This window comes from Amblyomma maculatum, chromosome 2 (genome assembly GCF_055883805.1).
Source record: "Amblyomma maculatum isolate TAMU_Amacu chromosome 2, ASM5588380v1, whole genome shotgun sequence".
NCBI lineage: Eukaryota > Metazoa > Arthropoda > Arachnida > Ixodida > Ixodidae > Amblyomma > Amblyomma maculatum.
In genome coordinates this window covers 23,487,386-23,505,617 of record NC_139345.1, presented here as the reverse complement: position 1 = coordinate 23,505,617, position 18,232 = coordinate 23,487,386, and the positions used below count along the sequence as shown (strand labels likewise).

Genomic DNA, 18,232 nt, shown 5'->3' with positions numbered 1-18,232 from the left:
CACCGGCAGCTAATGCTTTCGCTCCACATTCAGTTCAGCAGCATTGAACCCTTCTAATTTATATGTGGGCTAGTAGCTTACGCTCTCACATCATACTCTTAAAGGATGAGCTTAAGTGTCCCCAATAATGTAGCATCTTACACTGATAGGGTGTGATAGAGCAATAATGTAGCAGGCAAAAGGAGCTTCCGCCGTTGCTATCGCAATCCAACTAGAATTAACCAGAGTTAAGCCACAACTAATTTTTCCTAATGGTCTGATATGATGCACTCTAATGGCTGTACTATGTGGATGTAGGGTTTTAAGTGCAAACAAAGACAAGAACAAGAGAGGCGACACACACAAGTGCGACTGGGATGTTTTAGAAGGTCTGGCATTATCATCGATGCCCAGAACATTAATTTTGTTATGCTTTGGAACAAGTTTGGTTATTTTTATCAGGACCAAGACAGCAAAGCTCACTTCGAGTAAAATGGTGCAGTTGACACCTATGGTGGAAGAACTGCACTGCTTGCTGCTGATGCTCACACTGGCGCAACTATTGTCAACAACCATGCCATTTGAGACAAGGTAACATGTGCTGATTGGTGGCTGAAAGATTTCTCACAGCAGTCATCGTAATTGCAGGTATGTCATAGAAAGCACTAGAAATGCCACAGTTCAACTCTGTTTATAGAAATGAACACTTTATACAAGATACAACACTGGAGTCTTTCACATAGGACCGAACCAGGAAGAACGCATGCTAGTGGCCATCTTCTCATAGAAGGAGGGTAAAGCAGCAAACGCCGGTGTTGACTGGCTGGCTGTCAGTGATGGAGCAACTGCTGCAAGGTCAGGCCCAGATGAACTCTGACAGGAAAGAAACAAGGCACAATGCAATGTCACCAAGTACAGGTTTTCCCTCTGAATTTAATCCTAGCGTCAGCGGAAATAATCTGAGCGCCGACTGATATAATCTAAGCGTCATGTAATTTAATTCGAATGCCAAGCATTTAATCATAGCGCCAGCATATTTAATCCAAGCGCCAACTCGAATAATGTCCGCGCCAACCAATTTAATCCGAGTGCCAAAGCAATTAATACAAGTGCCAGCGAATTTAATCCGGGCGCCAACGAATTTAATCCACATGTGAAAAATGAATGTGGTGGAGGGCTCCAAAGCATGAAACATGAATTCCAGAAATAGATAGAAATTGAGATCACATTCCAGACCATATGCGACGAGTAAGCGAAGCGTTAGCTTATGGGCTGACTTTCGTCAATATTATGACAAACACACAATTTCGGCACTGAAATGTTGAAGGGTCCCAGAGCTGTGGCTTACTGGCTCTATATTCCAAGAGGACAATTTATCCCACAAATGTGCGCACTGCTGATTACAGAATATATACAGAATTAAAATGTCTTCGATGAAACAAAATTATTTTATCACACAATTAAAAAACGTTTTAATCAACCGTATCTAATTTAGCTGTATGTATTTTCATCAGCCAAACATTACACAGCCAATGCCAAAAAGTTCCAAAGCAGACGGCAAGTTTTCCACCTCCGTTTACTCGGTGCCGAATTGTCGTCTGTTTTTTTCGCTATGCTAGGATAATGAATGAAAGCACAGACACGGGAATTCACTATTAGAAATAGGTGTACTTTCTTTTGCAAGAAATAGAAATGTTTTCTCAAGAGCATAAAACAAAAACTGCTAGAAACGCAGAAGACAAGAGATTTCAAAGCAGGCGGCAATCTTCGCGCGTCCGTTGTGTGAGCCGCGTTGTCGTCTGCATTTGCACGACGGAGTAGAGCCGGACGGTGGTGGTGCGTACTCGTATATTATAGGCAGATGGTAGTCTGCGTGTTTTCATTAATTTTGCATGAACTTTAACGCGCATTATTTTCTTCCATGGAAGCTGATGAGCAGTGCCCTGACATCCTAATCGGGCACCGAAAACGGGGACCGCCGTTCAAGCCTCCAGGTGCACCAAAAAGAAAGAACAGCAAAGTCTCCAAGCATGACAGGGCCAGAATTCTCGAAGTGTCGAGGCGTGGGGGAGATGTGAAAAAATTGGCAGACACGCTGGGCATGAATTTAAAGACGGCGAGATCCACTGCAGCGAGCGATAGAGAAGCGTTGAAGAAAGGCGCAACATCGAATAAATTCGGAAATGAGGTAGTAACGGCTCTAAAGAATATTGTGAATAACAACCCTGCTTTCACGCTAAAGCAAATAAAGCAAGCAGTGGAAGAATTGCCGGCAATCGCCATTAGCACAAGTAGCATTGATCGTCTACTGGATTGGCACGGTTACACTATGAAGTTGATGACTCAGAGGCCGATTGACCGCAACAGAGACGACGTGAAACGCAGCCGCAAAACATACGCGCAATGGTTGCAGTGTGAAGGACCTCGCTTGTGCAGGTTTTACATCGATGAGACTAACTATAACATATGGTGTTCAAGGAGCTTCGGCCGTGCAGTGAAGGGACAGCCTGCGGTGCAGACGACGACTGGCACCAAAGGAGCAAACCTTAGCATTCTCGCCTGCATGTCCGCAAATGGTGTCATTCATTGGACGGCCGTAGACAAGGTTCACTGGGTCGTTTTCAATGAATTTTGAGCAACATATCAGCCCGTGTTGAAAGTGAAGAACCTGGTTCTGAAGCGGTTTTTATTTTTGACAACGCTCCAGCTCACAGCCGTGCGGAACAGGCAAGCCTGGCCAGTCAGACGCACTCGATCAAGCGGCTGCCTCCTTACAGTCAATTTTTCAACCCTATAGAGGAAGTCTTTTCGAAGTTCAAGTCGGAAGTCAAAGCTTTCCTCAGCGAGCGGAGAGACCTGGTGCTAATCACTCCTCCCGGAATGACTAAAAAGGACCATCGGCGCAGTTTGTTGCTCGACGCTGCCCGACACTCTATGCAGCAAATACAAAGGGTAGAGTGTGCTGCTTTTGACCGCCATAATGTTTCTTTTATACGGGCAGCTTTGCATGAAGACGATATGTAAAACGTTCTGAGTTATACTTAGACCTGTCTAATGTCTCATAGAAAATAAACTTGCATTTCAGTCGGCTACTTCTGTGTTTGTATGTGCTTATAGTTTGTTGGCAACCTACGCTGCTAGGATTGCCGCCCAGGCAAATTAAGTACTGATGCTAAGGTGACCATACTGAGAAGCCAGTAGCTATTCCTGGCCTCGGTTTTAAGTTCCGCTGTACATAGTTTCATTCACTCTACCGTGTCGCGGCCAGACTGAAAGCAGGGGTGCGCTCTCTCTTTCCGTGGTAGCGTTACTCTAAGTCTTCACGTCGAAACCAACTGTGTGTTACACTGATCCTTTTCTGCTAGTGGTGTTAAATCATGATTAGAAACCCAAATACATTTCTGCACCGGTTGCGATTTCTAAAAACAGCCGGCTGTTGTGTTAAGACCGCACTTGCCATCAGCATGCAGATTCAGTGCATAAGACAACCCATGATAAGTAGTGCTTGACCAAACAATTAGAAGATGGCAGGTATATTTATTCACTTGCCATGCGTCTAAGCTAAAAGCTGCAAGAGATGTGTCACAAACCGCATTTTTTTTCAGCTGCACATATGGTTCTTGGTTGTTGCAAAAATATAAGAACAAAGCGAAATAGTGCATGCAGATGTGACGCTTACTCGTCGCTTGGTCTGGAATGTGATCTCAATTTCTATTTATTTCTGGAATTCATGTTTCATGCTTTGAAGCCCTCCACCACATTCATTTTTCACATGTGGATTAAATTGGTTGGCACCCGGATTAAATTCGCTGGCGCTTGTATTAATTGCGTTGGCACTCGGATTAAATTGGTTGGCGCGGACATTATTCGAGTTGGCACTTGGATTAAATATGCTGGCGCTATGATTAAATGCTTGGCATTCGAATTAAATTACATGGCGCTTAGATTATATCAGTCGGCGCTCAGATTATTTTCGCTGGCGCTAGGATTAAATTCAGAGGGAAAACCTGTAGTCATGTTATGTGTGGTTCAACAGTGTTCAAGGACGTTATAACACTGCACTACATCGTAATTACACCCAAACCTGCTTCAATATTTTTTAACAAACACATAAAATGCTTAATTTATGTAATGATTGTGAAACGGATAACTGAACTGGTGAGAGCCAAGCTGTGCCTGTTTGGACTACAGGCGGTATATTTAGCTTCACAACATGCAGCAAACGTTCGCGCCACTGTTCTAACCACTTATGAGCAGCACCATGGAAACCATAGAAGCATGAATAGTTGCTAGTCACACAGTCAGCACCTGTTAGTACCTCTTGCACAAGTCGACTGAACCAGTGGCATGCAGCCTTCAAATGGCTGTCTCGTGCTCACATCGACTGTCATGGAGATGGTGAAAATGGTGACAACTTTTGTTCTGGCATCGTATTTTCCATGCGACACTGCTCTCATGTAAGGAAGCCGCCCTAGCTGACATCTGACCTTTCGCCGTCGCATGCTGGCTGTGCTGTGCGGGGAAGACAACCTAAATGGCATTTGGTTAATTGAGGTCTCTGCAATCTCTGCAAGCATCTTTGAAGTGGTGATAAAACTTTGGAAAAGTCGCTTCTAGCTGCTGCGTTCTATTGACTAAATTTCACATCTCCTGCATGAGTTTATGGCAAAATTTTATATAATAAATTTTGGTCATATCTGATCATTTTATGCTTTACCTGTCTGACATAAATAGGTTTGCTTGCACACCATAAAAATTGATTCCCAACAAATTTTGCCACCACATATCAGGGATTTGTCACTTCTAGGATAAGAAACACCTCTAAGATGCTTCTTTTGGTGCTTATCTAGCCTTTAAAGCATGTTTTTAGTAAATTAGTGCTCCATTATATGAACCCTGGTAATATGGGCTATGAATTACTGACAATTTTTCTCGGCACCAACTTTTTAAATGTATTTACGCCTTGTTAATATGGAAACTCATTATTTGGACAATAGACAGGGTGAAAATGCAGAGTCCATTGAGGTTTATGCATTTTTGTGATGTTAATGTGGATAGTGACGAGAGAAAAATCTCTGCTTCCCCAAGCAGATGCTTATTTTATACTTAATATACTTTGAACGTATATACGTAATATACTTTGAACTATATTCCAATGCAATGTTATGGGGTACTGGTTGTAATTTGTAGATACTTATATTAGCATAAAAAGACTTCTGCTGCTTGTACAGCAAGTATTTTAAAAAAGGGTTACATCATTCATTAAATTTACCAGCCTTGATTTTGCCTGTAAGACAGCTTGCCAGCAGTAAGTACTCTAGCAAATAAAATTAGCTGTGGTTTGCTTGTGGTTAAACCTGGAGTTCCGCGAAAGCAATCTGCATAGCTACACTTAAGTTCGGTTTCAAAGTAAAGACGTGGCTTTTGCGCATAGTAGTTTACTCTATGGTTTCAGCTTTATTTATGCCGTAGGAGAATCACTTCAAGTATGAGCACCCCTTGCCTCTTGTCGTTGACCATTCTCATTCGGGTGTAGAAGACTTCTAGTGGTATGACATCGTCTCTGTCGAACTCTGGGACACACCACCGTCACGTTTGAACGAACCTTCTGTCCTAGCAACTCACTGTTGTCATTCACCTCTACCAACTACCGAGTTATCTGTCTTTTTATTCTTTTCCTTCTTCTTCTTTCTTTTTCTTCTTTGTCTTCTTTTACTTCTTTTTGTTCTTCTCCTTGTTCTTCAGTTTCTACTTCTTCCACGATGCCACGATAACACGATGCCATGCCGACGGCTTGAAAACCTACTGCTGTGTAGCTTTCGCCACAAAAACAGACCAACACAGCATAAAAACTAACCCCAACCCCCCCCTTTTTTCTCACATTATGCACGCACACACCCACTTGCTCACCCTTGGATAAGTACCTGTAACCCATGGTCCCTTAGAGTCAAGGTGTAGATTGATGCCCTGTCAAAAGGTCACGTCAGTACATCAGCAAAGTGCCAGGTTATGCGCAGCTCTTAGGTTAATGTATAAATAGAAGAGTACACTATACCATTCGTGGAATGACAGCAAAATTTCATGGATGCAATATGCTCAGTTGGCCATAGATTGCTACAGTTCCTAAGAAGAATAAACATGTCCCCCTTTCTTAATGTGAAGACCTGTCTCATACCCAACCTGCCAACACGAAGGATGTGCCCAGAATGTGGCCAGTGCATTGATCTTACCTTGGGAGGTGGAGCAGGAGTGGCCAGGTTGGTGTTGCCACCAGAGCCACTGGCACTGCCGGTCTGGCCAGAGCGGGGGTTCTCATCGAGGAACCGTGAGACGGTGGGGAGCAGGGGAAAGCGGGGACCTCCTGTAGACAGAACAGGCAGCACCACAGGCGAGCTGGGGGGTGCCCTGCTTCCACTGGGTACCGGCCCCGACACTAGGCACCGGCCCACTCCATCACCAAGGCACAGGCCCAGGAGCAGCTGCACGCACATCCACAAAAATTTACTCTTCACCCAATCATATACTTTCAGACACCAAACAATGACAACTAGTAAAATTAGCAACTGCCTTCATTGCAGCCACATGGGTACAAAGGAAAGCCGGAAAGCCTTCTCAAATATTTGTATCCAAAAAAACCTGGTCTGATGCTTTACACCTGTTCTCAAGAAATTCCTTCACCCGCAAAGACTGATCAAGAGCTTCCATCTCATCTTCATAGCTGCAAAAATATACTCATGGGAATGGTAATTATAGTTTCAGTGGGGCCCTTCTGAAGCAATCCATACTGCATTAAGATACAGAATTTTATGAAAAGAAAGACAGCTTGGCCATGGCAGACCACTCGAGCTTTGTATTCTACAATGGGTGGCGAAAAGCACCTTTGCCTAATGATTACAGGATTTTTACATGAAGGAGCTGAGAATTAATGTACAGTAAAATCATAGTGGAAGGCTCCAAAATTATTTTGGCTATGTTGTTTTTCATGCACTGTGATCTCATCAAGCGAGCATTTTTGTAATCCATTTTGTAAGAAGTGGGGCTGCCATGCAACACAGTTATAACCCATCGCTCATCAGCAGAACAGCCACTACCAACAGTGACCGGCAGGTAACTGCACAGTGAGAAAAAGAGGTGTTCAAGGTGGCAGAACTCTAGCTCTCACACAACATTGTGGTGAGACCATTAAAGCAAGCGCATAGCTTCACCCTCTTCCATTTCTTCATTTTCGTTGAAGCGCTCACTCAAAAATGTCGTGATTTATGTAGTTCTGCACCTTCTGAAGCAATTTTTAATGCATATGTCAGTAATGACTGTTATGATGAAACTGTATCGTTGAGCATTGATTCCGAAGATGAAACTGTGCAATCTGGGTTTGAAACTTCGACAGATATCTATCGGTCTTAAGCTTCATTTAGCGCTTTGTTCATTCCTGGAATCTGCTCATGCACTGCAATGATGTTATGAACAATGTATCTGTTATCAATAGAGTCTCAGTGTCATATAGGTAAGATTCAATTCCACACGCCTAAAGAGGATAGAGTTCCAGCCCAGTTGAAATCCAAGCATCTGCATATTGGATTTATGCTGTATACTATATGGAAGCCTAAAATAGATCGCACAAGCATGTGACTTTTTTTTTTTTCTCGTTCAAGTTAGTCATTGAACGTAGATTGTGATTATTATACTAGACCCAAAGTTTTGTGCAGCATTTACAAGTATACACTTCTTTTAAATTTTCTTCGGCACATGGTCATAAATGTTTGGCATGTTTATTTTTGTGTTTCTGCTATTTGTATGGCTTTTTCAAAGAGCGTACTTAGTGAAAACTGATAATGCTGAAAAGCATATTATACCAATATATATTTTTGCACATCCTATGTTTCCATGGAATGAATGAAAACTTTATATCAAGGATACAATTTTTGAAAATAGCCTTTTTTCACGTAGCGCTACAAAAGAATTTCTAGACTTGATATTGCACTTAATAGTGCATGCACATTTGCATTGATCATGTTTTATTTTTCATGCTTCAGGAAGCTGTGTCAAACCAGGCAAGCAAGGACAAAAATCTCAAATGCACAACTGAGTGCAGCATAGAAAAGTGCATATATATATATATATATGCAACTTTTCATACCAGCACAAAGTGTGTGCTCCTAATGAGTGCTCCAGTTCTACTTCAATGAAGGCTTTATAATTGTTGTAGTGAAAAAAAAAAAAAAGAAGTTTAATGATTTTCTTAACTGGCAGAATTCTCCAGCTAGTGAATGTTGTCTGCTCTCACAATCATGTGGCACCACTTTTTGAGCAACCTTCTTAAAATAGGAGCTCAAATTTTCCTTCTGGCTTGAAGGTACCACCACTGGAGCCTTCGTCCCCTAAGTGACAAGCTTAAAACATAGCATAGTGCAATGACACATCCAGACATGATCCACATATCCTGCTCACTGCATACAGCAACCACCTAAAGATTCCCTTAGCATCTACACCCTTGAAGGCGTCAGCATCAGAGGTGGCACCACTTTTGGCAAGAGAACATGCTGCGCTTTTCATATGTTAACGGTTTTAGCTCCCTTAACATCTGTGTCATTTTACTCTTTCCTCCGTGATTTTACCGTTTCCCTTTCTCTCCTAGTTATAGAAGCCGCACGCAGCCTCTTGAATGGCAATGTTCCTCTGGGCAGGCAGTCAGCAGCGGTGGCATGGAGTTTAAATTATGTGTAGTCGGTTATGGGTTCTTTATACACACACTTCTATGAAGCTTGGCCTGACCAAATAGTACAGTTCGAATCAAGCAGCATCAGCTTTATCTGGCATTCACTGCTACAAACATGCTGCAGGCTGTCATGCCAGCATGCAGGTAGTTTAAAACAATTTCAGACAATGATTCTCTCACTGAAGTTTGCTGGGCAGCCAAGCTGGCCTGACGATCCAAGTGTGGGAGCAGCACATCCAAGTCAAATGGGTCCACATGGGCCTCCACAGCTGCCCGAGCAGTGCTCAGTGCGTCGGCCTAAAGTGTACAAGAAGATTCACAAGAAGTTCGGAGAGGCACATCAGCAGCAAAAACGCGAGTGGCGAGAAAGGGCAAGGCCTATCTCAGGTTGCACACATGAGCCTTTTGTAAGCAGGCTGTATACTTTCCTTGTACCAAACATGGTCCCTGTAGTAGCATCTCTGTTGGAGGCAAGAGCAAAGAGCAGGGGAATTTAAGCATGAATGAGGGCACAACAATGCATGCAGGTTGGCGGCTGCATTACAAGGCACTCACAAAGCAAGAAAAGTGAAAGAAGTGAATTATAATGTGATGTACTTATGCCCCCTCAGCTATTTCTGCACTGCACATAAATCGAGCAAAAAAAACAAACAAATGTCCACTACGCCTTGCTATGCACTTATAGGACTGATTCTGCTGGTTTCCAATTAAGGAGAAGCTTTATTTCCTCAACTAAAAGGTGACATATGATGCATAAGAAAGATCTGAAATAACATTCACTCTAGGCTAGCGTCACCCTAGGCTGCACGATTTTGACGAAGTACAGAGCCTCGAGAGACAAATCCTGTACTTACAGTCGACCGTGTTCAGAATAAATTGCTGCTCTCTCGATACTAGCAGATACTAAATACTCAAGGGCTGCCAGTGACAAATACTTCAGACAGCCCGGGAGTCCTCACCAAATTTACGGTGTTCACACGCAAGTAATGCGACAACGAATATAACGCAAGGAGAGAGTTAGTGCCTAGAAGAAAAAAAAAAATATTGTTACAATTATAATGAGAGCTCATGGTTACAATGTGAAATCGTAACTTTGACCACGCGCTCATCTAACACAACATGAAATGTCATGTAGGCCTGATATGCCCAAAGCCGCTGTCACTGAGAATCCTGCTGCCGCCACTGCCCTGTCTGTTGCTGCACTGTGCTGCCTTCCAGCCTTTCCTCACGGCCATTTTCTTTTTTACCGCACCTCGTTTTAAGACTCAGAGGTTGCCAAAAGGTTGATTTCTCCTTGCAGCTTGTAAGCCTAGTGGAAAAGCTATCTTGAGGAGCAGCAAAAAAAAAGAACACATTTTGGCTATATTCAGACCTTGGTTTTGAATATAACGCTAAGCTCGTTCTAAACAATGTGATTTCTAGAAAAAAAAAAAATCACGTTACAATCATGTAAGCACGGTACTGCATAAAACTACACAACCCCCACATAAGAAGTGGCACTACATGCCTGGTACATCTCAAGGAAAACTTGTTTCTGCATGTTCTGCAGCAGCAAATTTCATGCAGTACAGGTTATGCCAGCGCACCACACACCTGGAAAAGCAGGCCAAGGACTCTCAAATCCATGAGCAACTGCAGCGCCCAAGTCTGGCAGAGGGCAGGTGGCAACTGCTGTGATGCCAGGGCCTGGCACGAGCGCTCATAAGCAGGTACCAGAGCAGCCACCAAGAGTTGGCTGGCCTCACTCTGGATGGCCCTAGGGACAAATGACAGAGGGAGGGAATTGGAGAAACTCAGCATGGCGACACAGTGGCTACGGCAATCCACTGCTGAGCCCAAGGCTACAGGTTCTATGCAAGGCAACGGATGCCATGCCCAGCTGGAGGAAAAGCAAAAAGCCTCAATCAACAAAACAATGACGTCACTAATATATACGAGAAGGGAAGGGTGGTTCAGACGTTTTTATTACAGCTTGCCGACCACAAAGACCACGTGGAAATGAAAAAGAAAATGCATATACACAGACACACAAAAAAAACTAATTAATATCTGGCAGGTTACAGTTCATTTATATAATGAGCTGCAGTCATGTTTTTGCATGCTTCAATTCATTGATAAGGCTCTCCCAAATGCCATAGGACATACCTTAGAGACTGGCATTGGAGCAGGTCACACGGGGCTATACGAGTGGCCCCTTACTGATTCTAAGGCAGAGTGCAGAGCTAGCATTAACACATAAGTCATGGAAAGCTGACGGTCACCAAAATTACCATTTGTAAGAAAAACTGCTCAACAGAATCTGCAGCGCAATTATCTACCACTGAGCCTATAATTACTTGAAACATGGAGAGCCAGTGCTTCTGCCAACAGTCACATACTGCACCAGCCTTTCTACACACTGCAGTTTGGAATAGGAACACTCTAGATGTCAGTGCTGATATCAGAAAGCTGTACAGCCTTACGAAAGTATGCTATGCACAAATCACCCTAACAGCGTCACACTTGTGCATTCGGTACTGTGTGCAACGCGCACAGTTCTTAAGTATGCGACAAGCTCTAGTTTGCTCCATTCATTACAAAACAAAGAAATGGCATGCTTTACCATACACAGCTATACAGTTACAACCAGTCACAAGGTGGTCATCTCAGCAGGGGCCGTGGTCTTTGAGCTGTTATAAACAGCCCAAATATGTGGCTGAAACAATTTTGTGGCTAGTAAAAACCTTAGAATCAAGTTAACCTGTTTCTAAGGTTTCAAGCACAGCAACGACAATGGCTGATTTGCAAATTAGCCTTTGTCCTGTTGTCTCTCCTCTATCCGTGCATCATCGTTGCTGCACTTGAATTCTTAAAAGCTATGCTTCACAAAGTGTTTTACTCAAGTTAAACTGTCTACTGCCACCCCACACGAAGCAGCTATTGACCAGATGACCAGTACTGGAATGGGTAGCCCGGCAAATAAGCCTAGTAGGCTACTCCAGATTGTAATGAGAATTTATGATTCCAGGTTTTAGAACCACAGTTAACAAGAGGAGATATGCTTAAAGAACCCCATAAAAATTATTACATCCAAATAGTGCGTGGCCATGTCAGCTGCCAGCTACCACCTGCCAGCGCCATGCTCGTGATTTTCTGCTCACAGCACCAATAACGACGCCAACGATAGATTTTCTGGTGAACGGGGCCTTTAATGCAATAGCATTAAACGACAGCAAGAAGATGCAATAAAGGTATGCAGCAATGTGAGGCTGCATCATCCATCACATTAACAGCAGACACTCACTTGGGCATACAGTGGCCAAACAGCCTGTTCACTTGCTTGCACACAGCGAAGAGCAGCTCCTGCAGTGGGACTGTCACCTGCACATTCAAGAGGTCAGGCACAGGTAAGGGCACACTGGGGCCCACATTATGGTTTGTTCAAGGTGCTTGTTGCAGTGCAACCAAGTGAGCACACACACATCACAGGGCACCACACGGCTCTCCTTTCCCGATTAATGCTGCCAGCCATCTTCTAAACAGCTAATGAGAGCTGACACTTGTAATCACGTTACTGCTATCCTAAATGATGCATGGCAGGAACATGCGACTTTTATACAGGCTCTATATGCTGCTAACAATGTCAAGAAAAGCTGGAGGAAAAAAGAAGCATGCGGAACATGCTCTTTCATACAAACTGCCTCCAAGGGCAGGGCGGCCTCAAGCTGCATTTTTCAGTCAACTACCAATAGTGCAATAAGAAAATACACCAAGATCAGAAGGACAATGCACGCGCGCAAATTTGTTTATGCAAGATAAGCTGCGTTCTTTACCACTGATTATTTTTGCCGTTTATAGAGGTGTGTGTATTTTAATGCAATAGCATTAAAAGCCTTGTTGTTCCTTCAATAAACTTTCAGGTGTTGACACTGTAGGATCGTTTCCCTCAACACATTTAACAAATTGCTCTCACAGTATTTACTAGAACATGCATTATACTAAAAGGATCGCAGCCTCTGCTTCAGTCAGAAGCAGGACCCTATAGGTGCACAAATGAACACAAGTGCCCAACTTTCAAGGGTGGCAAATCCTAAATTCCCCGGATTGAGAACTAAAAATTCATGAAATTCCACAGGAGGTGTCAAGTAGTGCTTTAAAATGCATCTAGCGTTATATTTGGAACTATTGGTATGAATACCTTTCTGTTTTTTTTTTTCCCTCGAGCTCTTCAAAGCAGGAAAAGTGACCTTCGCCACCAGGCTGAGAAGTTGCTAGGAGAAGCCAGCTTTTCAGTAAACTTTGGGCAAGGCAGGCAGTATACAAGTGCAAAGAAGATAGCTATGGGTATAAAAAAAAAAAAAAAAAAAAAAAGTGGTACGGGTTATTGGGAAAGATAAGGCCCTGTTCACCTGCTTCCATAATGCTATCCAGATGAGCCAAGCAGTAGGCCACAAGTAAAGCACAGAAGGGCAAATTGACACCCGGCTGGGCAGCTCAAAACATACAGTAGCGTTGGCATGGTAATGATGATTGTTGCTGCTACATGGGAGGCGATGTATGGGATTCTTGGCTTCCCTCGATTGTTGGGCATGCATGTGAAGCATTGCCTCTTAAATAACCTTGGCCTATCCATCCCGTCCCCCCCACCTCTCACTTTATTTTCGTGCAAATAAAAACTTTTTCATCACACTGTCATTCCTACTGGTGTCCATAGCAATGACAGCATCAAAGTGTATATGGCTGCTAACACAACATTTCACAAAATATGCCTAAATCCGCGTTTTTTTGCAGAATCATGGGAAACTAGGAGCCTTACCCATGAGATGAATTTGCTGACACATACTTAACAGGAAGCTGGAAGTACAGTACAGTAAGCATGCAATTCCCCTCAGTACACACATCCCACAAAGATTGCACCACTTGTGCTGCCACCTAACCTGAATGATCGCTTTTTATCTGAACGAAGAATATAAACCTACCATCATGGAAGTGCAGCCTCAGCACACATACTGAAGGCAAGAAAGTACTGCTGCTTACCTGCAGAGGGATTCTCAAGGTAGACTGCACCTGCTGGCCACCTTCAGATTCCTCTTGGACATCGACTTCACCCCAACACTGCAAAGGCACGAACGCAACAACAAAAAAATGTCTAAACAGATTATGGTTTGTCACGTAGCTTGCGGAAACAGATGCTAAAGTGTGATTTCTCACTGGGTGTAGAAAAGTTCATCAACTTATCTACTAGGTACGTGGGTGATTTATATTTAAAAAAAGCAGAAAATAACAACACTACACAATTTGTGCACTTATGAAGTTTGAAATTCAATGAAATATGCAATATGACCATTTTGCAAAAAAAGAAAAACCCTTGAAAAATCTCCATTAGCCTGACTCATCTGCTTTTCCCTCTCTCTCTTCTCAGATCAATGGCTGAAAACAAGCAGGGCATGAGTAGAGCATCAGTGCACACAGCACCTTTGTGTCATATTAAGGACGTGCCCCCGACGCTCTGGAATGCCATGTGATGCAGCCCTGCATCTTGTGCCGCATCTTCTGCAGAATGTGTTAGCAACAAGCTGGTAAACACATTTTTCGTCTCCTTTCAGGGAAGGGCAGCGGCCAAAGATGCCACAATATTTTGGTGGCTGCAAAGCACAATTGCACAGCAAAGAACATAAAGGGTGCTAGATGCTAAACAGAAATGTTCCTGCAGACCACATTGAAAGTAGACAGAAGATGTGAAGCAGCTCTGGCTCACCAGTAGTGCAGCCAGAAAATAATCCAGCGTGTCAAGCTGTCCACCTAGATGTGTCACCTCCTGCTGCACCAGCAAAGCGAAGCAGGCCCTGCAGGTACAACGGATATTATATGATATGATCACCACAGTTGGCAGGCACAAAGTAGTTGCCAATTCTGACCATGAAAGCATGCCAAGTTAGCACAGAGTTAAAACTTGTGCTTTATCACTGAATGCTCACTGCATCTATTTTACACCTTTCAATAATGACAGATGATTTCTGATCTATAGCAAACAAGGCACACTGCTAAAGCTGGACTTACTGAGTAGTAAGACATAGTATGGCTCAAACCAAACCAAACTGAGCAGAAAGGCATAGTCTTTAGCTCCCAGGCAAAACATGCTCTATGACCTCAACTAAACCAAACCAAACCCCTGCAAAAAAAAAAAAAAAAAAAAAAATATTCTGTAAATTTCTGATGTAACACATTTTTGCATTTTACCCCACTAATGCACCTTGCTAAAATACTCAGCTAGTATATTTTCTCAACAAAGGTAGGTAAACCGAATGCAATGCTCTTTAGCCAAGACCTGACCATTCGAAAGACATGTATACTACCTCTTTTCAACACACGCTGCGATAAACTAGGAGTAATAAACTGGCAGGTTTCACGTTTAAAGTGGCTTGGTGCAGCCATCTTGTGCACTTTTTTTTTTAAATATGAGTACAAACCAGGTGAAAATTTTAACGAAATATTTGCGATCCTTGAACCTTCACACTCAATTTATCTTCCCTGTAATTCTTAATGCACCTTTTAATATCTTGCAGAATGACTGCTAATAAATGTTTTACACATTAAATATTTTATGACAGCAAATTTGCACTAGCAGAAGCCAACTTTTAAGGCTAAATGATAGTCTCCGACAGACACCTACTTATATGCAGAGTCTCGAAGTGCACGCAAGGATGCCTGCTGCTTCTGCCAAGGGTCCTGTGGGAAGGAAATCGAACATTCAAATACAACTTGATTAGAGCAAACTTGCACCTGAAAATTCACTCTCCAGAGATAGCTCTTACACATTCAGTCTTAAATCCTTTTTTTTATTTCTTTTTTTGTTATCAAGCAAAGTATTTTTCCATTACTGTTTTGAGTTTTGGAGTACATCCTCCTCTTCCATACTGGAGACACACTACAATGGCATCAAGAATCTGAAAGTGTTACCCTCCCATTGCTCCAATTCTATTTTGCTCAATTAGCCTTCATACAGAGCCATGCGTTAGCTCGCTAGGCTTTGAATAAAGCTTGCCTCATGTCCCATTGCAAAGAAAAATACCGTATAAAAAATATAAATAACATATCTTAGGTGAAAACTTATTATTTGAAGTGCATAATATTGAAATAGAGTGAAGTGCAAAGGCATTTATCAACAATAAAAAACAGGGGGAACACTTAAGCTCCACCTTCAAGGGCATGACATGAAAGCATTAATTACTCTTATCTGCAGCTCCCCTTGCAGATCCTCATTTATGTAATGCCCTTTGGTATTTCATCATCATCATCGTTCATTTGCCCTTAAGGGCCCTGGAGGGCATTACGTAGGAGGGGGAACAAACAGTAATCACAAGTCACAAAAAATAAAGTTGGGAGCATAAATTATTATAGACACATGTAGATACAGCTGTAAACACAATAAAATATTCGGAAAAAAAATAAAGCAAGCTTAGTACCCAATCCCTTAAATCTCTCTCTCTCTCTCACACACATATACGCAATAAAAAAAAAATATTTGTTTGGTATTTCTTTACTAAAGTCGAAAATGACTTTTGGACATTATATACTAGTTCGCAGACAGAAAAAAAAAAAAAGAAATATGCTTGCAACAAAGTAATCATTAACTGAATGCTGAAACATTGCTCCTTTTCATATTGAACAACTATTTATATATACCATTGGCCACATAACATATTATACTACTTACTATAAATATAAACATATTATACTATGTGTAATATGCGTAAACATATATTATATGGCATTCTATCAAAACTTTAAAAGTAGTAGCCTGAAAAATAACTTTGCCTGGGAACTTAGTATACGGCAGAGAAATAGTGGGACTCTATGGGGCATTTTCAATTCCCAAGATTTTGATCACGTGAATGAGGAACACATCACTGAGGTTCAAGTACTGCACTGCAACCTGCACGTAAGCCTAGCCTACTGACAATTCTTTGCTCAGGTGCAAGGCTAGAACTAGTGTCAGTCCCCACCACATGACAATACCAATAGCATGGGCACCCAGTGAAATGACATGATCTTGGCCTCTGGAGTCAATGAAGCACAGCAGTACTAAATGAGATGGCAGTCAAGTCAAGACACTCAAGGTAATACTGTTTGATGCACCACACTATCATCAGATTAGATTTGGCCTAGTACATAATCCAGTGGGCTCTAAATTGGCAGTTGGTGCATTCGAACATGCAATTATTGCTGGAGGTTTCAGAGGAGCTCACATTACGAAGATTTATTGATATCATACTTTATCTACCAAGTGCAACCAACAGGGTCTATTTAAGCTGACTGACACAAGGAGTCTTAACTTATCAAAATTAGCGAATTAACAAGCATTTAGCTGAGAGTATGACTCGGTTACAGGATCTGTGAAGGTGTACAACACATTCCAAATAGGTTTACGATGTTAAGCTGATTACCAGAATGTTTTTACCTAACTACCCCAAGTTTATTTTAACCAATTCCCATGTTACTGCCCAGGAACACAAACATGTCAGGGCATCAAATGAGTGCAGCTTCCCAGCAGACGAAAAACATAAATGCCGAACGTGAGTGGCTGCCCAACTTGCCTGTCCACCTTTCTTGGAAGGAAAGCATTGACACAACTCAGGGCACAGCTCAGCAAACCCCTGGCACACCTGCCCCAGCAAAGCTAGCCTGAAATTCAATATGAAAGAAAAAAAAAATCAATAATAAAAAAATTAGCATCAATTCATGTTTTAGCATTGTATTCAGTACAAAGAGATGTGACACAGATGATATCATAAAATTAAATTAATGTTTTAGCATTATAATCAGCACAAGGAGATGAGAGTACAGATGATACCACAAAATTAAATTCACCACAACAGCTGACACTAGGTCAAGTGACATACAAGGCATATGTAAGTACTACTACAATAGTACCGACAAAAATAATCCTTGACGGAAATCGATCTGGCTGGGCTAAAAGGTAAATGCCTAGAAAAGTGAAGTCCACCTCTGCAGCCGCTTTCCTACTTCTCAGTCACCATTGAGGAAGAGACTGAGCTGGCCTTGAAATATGTTGGGATAAGGTAAGAAAATTTTAATTGGTGATGCTACATCCAGGCTTTTGAACAGCAAGAAACTGCACGGCTTATAGCTCTGGCCTTTCTATAACATGTTAATGCAAGGCTTGCGAACAGCAGTTGATGGAAAAAAATGCTAGGGGGCACTTTGGACCACTAAGTGGGATGAGGCGAAAGCCTTTATAGCGTGGTGGTCCGTAGCCCTCCACTACGGCACCTATCTCATTCTTCTTTCACTCCCACTGTCTTCCTTTTTCTTACGGCTCAAGCGGAGAATTGTGACATATACTGCACCTTTTCTTTCCTCCAAAACTAATTTGAAACACCGCTGATGTCTGTTGCGTTGCGTCTGCACCAATTCGAGGAAGCACCAAATGAAAGGCGGCGCACGGACGTCTGGATCAGACACTTTGCGGGATCAGCTTCATATGTGTGTGAATTGTCTGGTGATGTCGTTATGTGATGACATCATAGTCACAGT

General features: G+C 42.4%; 1 protein-coding gene and 1 pseudogene across 1 annotated transcript in view; one reads left to right on the top strand and one right to left on the bottom strand.

Annotated features, from left to right (window-relative positions):
- Positions 1–651: 651 nt before the first annotated feature.
- LOC146198127 (conserved oligomeric Golgi complex subunit 1-like) overlaps positions 652–18,232 on the bottom strand; it is a 42,792-nt gene continuing 25,211 nt past the window's right edge. Inside the window, exons 17-25 of the mRNA XM_084593453.1 lie at positions 17,272–17,359; positions 15,348–15,403; positions 14,433–14,520; positions 13,712–13,789; positions 11,979–12,055; positions 10,289–10,451; positions 8,876–8,992; positions 6,210–6,458; positions 652–852 (exon numbers count right to left, since the gene is read on the bottom strand). Of these exons, the coding sequence (XP_084449579.1) occupies positions 715–852; positions 6,210–6,458; positions 8,876–8,992; positions 10,289–10,451; positions 11,979–12,055; positions 13,712–13,789; positions 14,433–14,520; positions 15,348–15,403; positions 17,272–17,359 (1,054 nt within the window). The 3' untranslated portion in view covers positions 652–714. The remainder of the gene's footprint in view (positions 853–6,209; positions 6,459–8,875; positions 8,993–10,288; positions 10,452–11,978; positions 12,056–13,711; positions 13,790–14,432; positions 14,521–15,347; positions 15,404–17,271; positions 17,360–18,232) is intronic.
- LOC146198128 (uncharacterized) lies at positions 1,219–3,003 on the top strand (annotated as a pseudogene).